General features: G+C 36.4%; 1 protein-coding gene across 2 annotated transcripts in view; it reads left to right on the top strand.

Annotated features, from left to right (window-relative positions):
* Positions 1-9,862, top strand: part of TMF1 (TATA element modulatory factor 1) — a 31,399-nt gene that overhangs the window by 15,451 nt on the left and 6,086 nt on the right. For both annotated transcript variants that reach the window (XM_011970937.1, XM_011970931.1), the window contains exons 9-13: positions 1,884-1,976; positions 3,302-3,458; positions 6,983-7,175; positions 8,496-8,565; positions 8,796-8,888. In XM_011970937.1, coding sequence (XP_011826327.1) covers positions 1,884-1,976; positions 3,302-3,458; positions 6,983-7,175; positions 8,496-8,565; positions 8,796-8,888 — 606 coding nt within the window. The remainder of the gene's footprint in view (positions 1-1,883; positions 1,977-3,301; positions 3,459-6,982; positions 7,176-8,495; positions 8,566-8,795; positions 8,889-9,862) is intronic.

Genomic DNA, 9,862 nt, shown 5'->3' with positions numbered 1-9,862 from the left:
ATTTTCTGCCTCTCTGTGAGTTGTCTTTTTCTTGGTAGTGTCCTTTGATGCCAAAAGTTTTTAATTTTAATAAAGTCTAGCTTGTCTAGGTTTTCTTTTGTTATTTGTGCTTTAGGCATCATATTTGAGAAACCATTGCTTAATCCAAATTTATGCAGATTTTCATCAGTTTCCTTCTAAGAGTTTTGTAGTCTTACCTCTGACATTTAGGTCTTTTGCATGTGGATATCCAGTTGTTGCAGGACCAGTTGTTGAGAAAACTATTTTTATTGACTCCTATGCCCTTTTGATTTAATTTTAAATTTTGTATATGTAAAACATTTACATGATTCCAAAGTAAGAGCAAAATCTATTCAGACATTTACTTCCAATTTAGCTGCTCCCCATTTCCTCTCTTTGCCTGTAGGTAACGGTTTTATTAGAGTTTGGCTTATCTTTTCAGTGTTTCTATTGGCAAAATGCAAGAAAATATATGTATCTATATATTTACATGTTCTGTATACATACACATTCACTTATATACCTATTTCTATCTCCTACATCCTTTTTACATAAATGACAGTTTATTATTCACACTGTTTTATAACTTGTTTTATTTTCTTAGTAAAATATCCTGATGATCACTCTAGTAAAACAGAGGTTTTTGAAAAATCTCTTTTTGCAGTTTTATAATATTTCATTAGATGAAGGATTTTCAGCTCTTTCTTATTGATGGATTATACATCTATTTCTGTCTCCTACATCCTTTTTACATAAATGATAGTTTATTATTTATACTGTTTTATAACTTGTTTTATTAATAAAATATCCTGATGATCACTCTAGTAAACATAGAGGTTTTTAAAAAATATCTTTTTACAGTTTTAAAATAGTTTATTAGGTGAAGTATTTTCAGCTATTTCTTATTGATGGATATTTGGGTTATTTTCAGTATTTTGCTATTATAAGTCATGCTATGGTCCATATATCCTTTGTGTTTCTGCTACTCTATTACTGAGATAGATCAAATATCAGTAATTTAAATTTGAAATACATTAGAATAATGGTATAGAAAAATTGGTGGAATGGGAGATAGAGCATATATGAGTTACCATCCATGAATCTACCACTTTTTACAAGTACTGTCAGTTTTATGTATTAGTGTTTTATCCTATTTCCATATATGTATTTTTCATAATTGATGTCTTACATATTGTTTTATAGTTTTTCCATGTAATGGTAAATTAGAAATTTTTTTACGTTTTATACATTTATTGTAATTTTTAATGGTTATATTCATGTTGTATCAACATTTGCAAATATAGATTACTAGTGATGGAGATTTAGAATATTTCCAACTTTGTTTTTGCTAGCCTATTTAATACTGTAGGGAATATCCCTGTGTATTTACATATCTGCTTTCTTAGAGTAAATTCCCAAGACTAGGATGGCCAGATGAAAGGATATGAGAAGTTTGATGATTCTTTAAACATGTTATAATGTTTTCCAAAAAGGCTATGGTAGTTTATAATGTATGCTCCTGCATATGAGTGGAGCACCTAGCTTTTATAACCCATATAGCACCTATCGCTTTCTGTCTGATGTGGCAAATATTTATGGATGCATTGTCTTTTCTCCAATATTGTATGGTAATGGCTGTGCCTTATATATATTTGTTTGTGTTTCTTTGCCTTAACAGAGTGCTTCTAAGTAAGCACTGAATATACATACAGTTTTAGAATTGCTTGATCAATGAGAGGTGTGATAATCATATTAAAAGTTCACTGGAGAGTATGAAATATTATACATGAACAATGTCGACACAACACAAAATGTGTAGTTAGCGGGAAGTTATAGATAATACTGTACCATTGTTTGTGAATGTATTGTTTCTCCTCCTACAGGTGGGGGACCTTAGGCTTGCATTGCAGCGTACAGAACAAGCAGCTGCCAGAAAGGAGGATTATTTACGCCATGAGATCAGTGAACTTCAGCAGGTACTGTCACAGTTTTCCGAAACACAAATCCAAGAAGTATGTGTTTTTCTAGAAATAAAATAATTACTCAGCGGGATAATGTTCATGGAATTGAGAGGATTACTATCACACTTAGCATTTGCTGTATTTTTGTGGCTTGTGTGAATAAATCAGAATGGGCACCTTAAAAATATATACAAGGAAATTCCTTATTTTGTTTTATAGAAAATAATGTTATGATAGAGGCTGAGGCGGGTGGATCACCCGAGGTCAGGAGTTCAAGACCAGCCTGGCCAACATGGTGAACCATCATCTCTACTAAAAATACAAAAATTAGCAGGGCATGGTGGTGCATTCCTGTAATCCCAGCTACTCTGGAGGCTGAGGCAGGAGAATCGCTTGAACCCAGGAGGCAGAGGGTGCAGTGAGCCAAGATCATGGCACTGTACTCCAGCCTGGGCAACAGAGCAAGACTCTGTCTCAAAATAAATAAATTAAATAAATAAATAAATAAATAAGTGCTTCTTTAAAAAACATTTCTAAGTTAGTCTTCAATTACCTAAAGGTTAAAAAAGAGTTCATCCAAACCTCTCAGTAGTTGCCTCCTCATCCAAATATTTCTAACTATTTTTAAAAACAGAAATCAACCTAAATTATATTTCCTCTCCTTTTTCCTGTGCATGTTGTAAATCACTGAAAATTAACAGAGGCATAGAAACCGGGAACTATTACCTGTCCCACAGTAACCAAAGCCTGACAATCACTAATAAGCCATTACAAATGGAAAGCAATACTGAATATATATAACAGGCATGAGCCAACATGCCTGGCCAAAGAAGCACTTACTAAGATACTGTATTACACAGTCTAACTCTATTGGAAGGATCGAACAGTTAGAAAAATAATTAAAGGCTGGGCATGGTGGCTCATGCCTGTAATCCCAGTGCTTTGGGAGGCTGAAGCAGTCAGATTGCCTGAGCTCAGGAGTTTGAGGCCAGCCTGAGCAACATGATGAAACCTTGTCTCTACAAAAAAACACAAAAATTAGCCGGGCGTGGTGGCGTGTACCTGTAGTCCAAGCTACTTGGGAGGCTGAGGTGGGAGGATCGCTTGAGCCTAGGAGGTTGAGGCTACAGTGAACCAAGATTGTGCCACTGCACTCCAGCCTGCGTGACAGAGCAAGACCCCATCTCTAAAATTAATAATAATAATTATTATTAAAAAGCAAATAATTTTCTCTTGGAAAAAATAATTTTCCAGGAACTTCTCATAAAGTTTAGGTTTGCTAGTGTTTTTAATGTTTTTATTGCTGTCATTGGTAATGACTTGAGAATTTCATGATTCAGAGACTCCAGGAAGCAGAGAATCGAAACCAGGAACTGAGTCAAAGTGTTTCATCAACCACAAGACCATTGCTTCGACAAATAGAAAATTTGCAGGCAACCCTGGGATCCCAGACATCGTCGTGGGAGAAATTAGAGAAGAATCTTTCTGATAGGCTTGGTAACTGCTTTAGTTTTTATGCTCGATGCGGAAGCCCTTCCATCTTGTTTATAGAATTAGAATAATGGTATGAAATTGAAATTTGTTTGATCTGATAGTTACATTTTGTATCTAATATGTAGATTTTTATGTTTTCTCTTTTTCTACATGTATTTTTAATACCTTTATTATGTCTGTTTCAAACCATTTTTTCCCATTACACAATGTTATCAGATACTGGCTAAAGTACTTCCATGTCAGTCTTTCATTCATTTCTTTTTTTTTTGAGACAGAGTCTCGCTGTGTCGCCCAGGCTGGAGTACAGTGGCGCGATCTGGGCTCACTGCAAGCTCCGCCTCCCGGGTTCACACAATTCTCCTGCCTCAGCCTCCCAAATAGATGGGACTACAGGCATCTGCCACCACACCTGGCTAATTTTTTGTATTTTTAGTAGACTGCTGCACTCGATTTTTTTCTTGTCCATTGCTAAATCTGACCCCTTTGAAGCTTGTCTGCCATAGTATAGGAGGTAGAGATCAGATCTGATTCTCATCACTGGTAGAATTCCAAGAGTGAAAATAGGTCTAAGGAGAGTCAAGATCGACCCTAGAAGAGAGATACTAGGGAGTCTCTTAGGATTCCATATTCTGGCAGGGCGCGGTGGCTCATACCTGTAATCCCAGCACTTTGGGAGACCAAGGCGGGCAGATCACTTGAGGCCAGGAGTTCAAGACCAGCCTGGCCAATGTGATGAGACCCCGTCTCTACCAAAAATACAAAAATTAGCCAGGTGTCATGGCGCACGCCTGTAATCTCAGCTATTTGGGAGGCTGAGGCAAAGAATCACTTGAACCTGGGAAGCAGAGGCTGCAGTGAGTTGAGATCGTACCACTGCACTCTAGCCTGGGTGACAAAGTGAAACTCCATCTCAGAAAAAAAAAAGGATTCCATATTCTGCTTCTTTACAGTCATGCCCCAGGTTGCCCTTCTGTGATGTTAATAAAAAGAAAAGTGTTGTTCTAAAATGTTTCCCTTCAAGCACAGACAGGTAGTGTATGTATATTATAGGTATCCCAGAAGCTAGCAAATTCATGAAAAATTCATGTATGCCTTCTGTGCCTGACACTAACTGTAATTTGAGAAATCACAGTGTAGTGATAAAAATCAGACCTGAGTATGAGTCAGGAGACATGGACTCAGTGTGTTGTGTTTTGAATCATTCAGCAAAACAGTGTGGAACAAGTCACTTACATTGTTCCAACTTTCTCAGTGCTATTCCTTGTGAATCAGAAGGGGTGAATTAGATTAGTGACTTTCAAATGGTATTCAGTGGACTGTTAGATACCTTTGGGGCTGCTGTCATGGTGAGAGGGAAGCCTGATAAATAAGAGGCTGGGCTTCTCTGGCTGCTTTAATGAAAATAGGGCCTACTTAGTCTATCTTTTTTTATTGGAGTTCCATGAAAGATTTGGTCTAGCAAAAGATTCATCTACTTAAAAAAAAAAAAAGTACTGAACTAGATAAACCTTCATATATATTTAAATTTATAGGTATGAATGTTAGGTCTGTCATTTATCTCTGACAGCTTTTGAGACCAATGTGATATGAAATATGAGACATCTGAAAATTATACCTTTTGAAATAAATATTTAGCAATAAATGAATGCTAGAAACTGGTACTTTTGTGGTTTTTAGACTGAAGTCTGCATACCCTCAGCAATGTGTGGTATTGTGCTAGCATATAGGCAAAGCCACAGGACAAACATAACCAAGGAGTGCTATTAAAAAGACCATAGATATGCTGTGGAGCGGAGTGTAAAATGTATTACTAATAGAGGTATTACTAGCTCTACTTTGGTGGAGAAAAAATATGATAATTCTTACCTAGGTTAAATCTCAGAATCTTACCAATTGCTCTTTTTTTAATTGAAATTTTTTATTGATATAATATAGATTCATGTGCAGTTATAAGAAATGATACAGAAAGGCCCTTTGTACACATTGCCTAATATCTCCAAGTATTAAAATTTTATAAAATTAACGTATAATATCACAACCATGGTATTGACATTGATACAATCCACTGATTTTATTGAGATTTCCAAAGTTTTATTGGTACTCATTTGTGTGTATGTATGTGTGTGTGTGTATTAAGTTCTGTACAACTTTACCACATATCCATTACCATAGTCAAGATATTGAACAGTTCCAACACTATTGAGTCCTTCCTGTTAGCTTTTTTTTCTTTTTTTCTAAGCTGAAGATAATCACTCTTAATGTTACCCTTTTGGAAACACACCTACCACTCTCTCAACCCTTCCTCCCTTGTCCCAAAACTCTGGCAATCACTCATCTGTCCTCTATTTCTAAAATTCTGTCATTTCAAAAATGTTACATAAATAAAATTATGCAGTGTATGACATTTTGGGATTGGCTTTTTTCACTCAGTGTAATTCCCAGGAAGAGGTTAACACAGTTGTTTTTGTATCAGTAGTTCAGTCTTTTTATTGCTGAGTGTTATTCCATAGTATGTACCACGTTTATTTAACCATTCACTGCACAAAGGACGTCCAGGCTGATTCCAGGCTCTGGCTATTACAGATAAAGCTACTGTGAATATTCACATACAGGTTTTAATGTGAACCTAAGTTTTCATTTCTCTGGATAAATGCCCAAGTGTGCAATTGCCAGGTCATGTTTAGTGTTTTTAAGAAAATGCCAAACTGTTTCAAAGTGACTGTATAAGAGTAGTCTAGTTTCTTCACATCCTTGCCAACATTTTATGTTGTCCCTGTTTTTTCTTTTAGTTACTCAGATAGCATGTAGTCATATCTCATTATGATTTTAATTTGTATTTCCCTAATGGCTAATGTTATTGAACATCATTTTGTGTCCTTATTTTCCATTTGTATATGCTCTGTGGTGAAATTTCGATGTCTTTTACCCATTTTCTAACTGGATTGTTATATATTCCTGATACTAGTCCTAGATATATTGTTTGCATTTATTTGCTCTCACTCTGTAGCTTGCCTTTTCATCCTCTTTACATAGATTTAAAAGTTGAAAATTTTGAGGAAGTTTGTCAGTTTTTCTTTCTATGGCTCTTGCTTTTTGTATCAAATCTGCCTTGCTGTAGATCCTGAAGACTTTCTCCTCTGTTTTTTCCTTAAAGTTTTATAATTTTATGTTTTACATTTAAGTCTATGATCCATTTTGAGTTAATTTTCATGAATGATGTGATGTGTAGGCTTTTTGTTTTTTCGCATATAGATGTCCAGTTGCTCCAGGATCATTTGTTGATCCACTACTCTTTTAATGCATGACTCCATTTTGAAATTCAAATACTTTTGGAAAAGAATGATAAAGCAAATATAAGTTAAGATTGGTTCATTTGTCTCAGTAGACAGTCCTGCCTTAGGCAATAAATAGTTATCAGTTTTAAGTGTGGCTACTTGCATCATTAAATGTTTGAAATCAGAATTGACTTGGTAGTTTGGTCTCTGGGCTATATGTGTATGTGATTTTTCTTTCTGTCCTATAATCAGGTGAATCCCAGACCTTGCTGGCAGCAGCAGTTGAAAGAGAACGTGCAGCTACAGAAGAACTTCTTGCTAACAAAATTCAGATGTCTTCCATGGAGTCACAGAATTCTCTCTTAAGACAGGAAAACAGTAGATTTCAAGCCCAGTTAGAATCAGAGAAAAATAGGCTATGTAAGCTGGAGGATGAGAACAATAGGTGAGCATGGTTTCTGAGTGATATTTGTGGTAGTTCCATGACATCCTAAAGCACTTTTTTAAAGTATGTTGTTGGGCCGGGTGCAGTGGCTCACGCCTGTAATCCCAGCACTTTGGGAGGCCAAGGTGGGTGGATCACTTGAGGTCAGGAGGTGGAGACCAGCCTGGCCAACATGGTGAAACCTAAAAATAAAATTTGCCAGTTGTGGTGGCGTGTGCCTGTAATCCCAGCAACTTGGAGGCTGAGGCATGATATCGCTTACACTCGGGAGGTGGAAGTTGCAGTGAGCCGAGATCCCGCCACTGCACTCCAGCCTGGGTGACAGAGTGAGACTCGCTCTCAAAAAATAAATAAATAAATAAAATTAAATAACTAAATAAACAAAGTATGTTGTTGGCTTTTAGCTTCAGAGTACCAAGAACTAAAAGTAATCAGCTACTTGGGAGGCTGAGGCAGGAGAATCACTGGAACCTGGGAGGCGGAGGTTGCAGTAAGCAGAGATTGCACCATTGCACCCCAGCCTGGGCAGCAGAGCGAGACTCCGTCTCCAAAAAAAAAAAAACGTAACAGGATATTATATATTACAGCAAGAAGTTAGTACTGGGCTTCATTGAATGTCATATAGGTTGTTGAGATTGTGTGACATGTTTTGTATTTATTTATTTTTCCAGGGAAAGGATTTGTACCTTTAATCAGATTTTTTAAAGGGGCCTGTAACACCACAAAATAGTTTTGAGACTACTCTTTGGACTTACTTTTATATTACAAGGGTTTTAGTAGCATAATTTAAGTCTTTTCTAAATAAATTTCTGGGTTCTTGGAAACCATGGGCTATAAAATCCATCCATCTGAGATTATATTAAGGTAATGGTTAGTATTTTTTACCCTCTGTGTTCTTCCTTGGAAATTTTACTTTTTAAAAAAGTAGTCAAGTAAAAATGATTTCTAAAGTAAAATGTCTGAACTTTTATAAACATTTTCATAGAACTCCCTAATAGGCTTTGTGGAATCTGAGGATATTATAGGATGATGATACTCAAAATTACTTTTATAAAGTCTCTTTTTAAATGAAATCTTAACCCAGAGCACCAATAAATAAAATGCACAAAAGTGGAGCTTTTTCAGTTGTGGTTTGGTTTCTGAGTGAAACTCAGATGGGATCTGGAATACACTGTTGGAAAATCACTGATGTCAAGCTGGAAATAAAAATGATTTCTCAATATGTAGCTGGAGTTAATAAAGTACTGAGTTTTTAATAGTCTATACTGTCATCTTTTTCATTTTCTGTTTTTTTTTTTTTAATTCTCTCTTGTTTAATAGGTACCAGGTTGAATTAGAAAACCTAAAAGATGAATATGTAAGAACACTTGAAGAGACAAGGAAAGAAAAGGTATTTCTCTTCGTGATCACTAACCTCTTAGGGCTTACATTAGAGAATGGTTGGGGATGGCAGCAAACTGAGACAACAAGATGAAATGGGTGATGCCACTGCTTTTGGAACTTAGTCTTTAGTAGTAAAACAAATATGAGTTTATACTTTATGCTTCTAACTTTGAGACTGACTTATCATGGTGTGAATTACTGTCACAGATATTGTCTAACTTTATCTCTCTCCATTAGACACTGTTGAATAGTCAGTTAGAAATGGAAAGAATGAAAGTTGAACAAGAAAGGAAGAAAGCCATTTTTACTCAAGAAGCAATAAAAGAAAAGGTATTGAATTTTGTTTTTGTTTGTTTGTTGTGTAACCATTTAGTAGATGCTGTGATTAATCATTGCTTTTTAATTGTAGCTATGCTTTATAACAAGCTTGTCCAGCCTGTGGCCCTGGTTGGCATGTGGCCCAGGATGATTTTGAATGAAGCCCAAAACAAATTCATAAACTGTCTTAAATCATTATGAGATTTTTTTTTCATGATTTTTATTTTTTATTTTTTATTTCATCAGCTATTGTTAGTGTATTTTATGTGTGGCCCAAGACAATTCTTGTTCTTCAAATGAGGCCCAGGGAACCAAAAGATTGGACATCCCTGCTTTATAGGTATCATTTTTTTAATGTCTAAAATCAATATAGTGATGAATTCTAGTATTATAATCAGTGTCCTGCTCAGAGTGGACCCAAAGTAATTTTGAGTTTATCCAAAGAGATCTATGATTTCTGGACTTGAAATATAAAACCTCTTGCCCTTTTTTTAAAATGAATTTAATCGCCTGTCACTGAAACCAGTGCACCTCATTTGGTCTATAGGCACTTAAGGAGTAAATCTGGCTTGTTTTCTTTCTGGTTAATGAGGGTAATTTTTCTGAAATGAGTTTTCTGAGGCTGGGCATGGTGACTCACATCTGTAATCCCAGCACTTTGAGAGGCTGAGGTGGGTGGATCACTTGAGGCCAAGAATTCAAGACCAGCTGGCCAACATGGTGAAACCCCGTCTCTACTAAAAATACAAAAATTAGCTGGGCATGGTGGCGTGTGCCTGTAATCCCAGCTACTAAGGAGGCAGAGGTGGGAGAATTGCTTGAACCCGGGAGGCGGAGGCTGCAGTGAGCCGAGATCGCATCACTGCACTCCAGCCTGGGCAACAGAGCGAGACTCTTTCTCAAAATACAGGCCGCGCGCGGTGGCTCAAGCCTGTAATCCCAGCACTTTGGGAGGCCGAGACGGGCGGATCACGAGGTCAGGAGAT

Source organism: Mandrillus leucophaeus, unplaced genomic scaffold (assembly GCF_000951045.1).
Source record: "Mandrillus leucophaeus isolate KB7577 unplaced genomic scaffold, Mleu.le_1.0 Scaffold121, whole genome shotgun sequence".
Classification (NCBI taxonomy): Eukaryota; Metazoa; Chordata; class Mammalia; order Primates; family Cercopithecidae; genus Mandrillus; species Mandrillus leucophaeus.
This window is presented reverse-complemented; position numbering and strand designations above follow the sequence as displayed.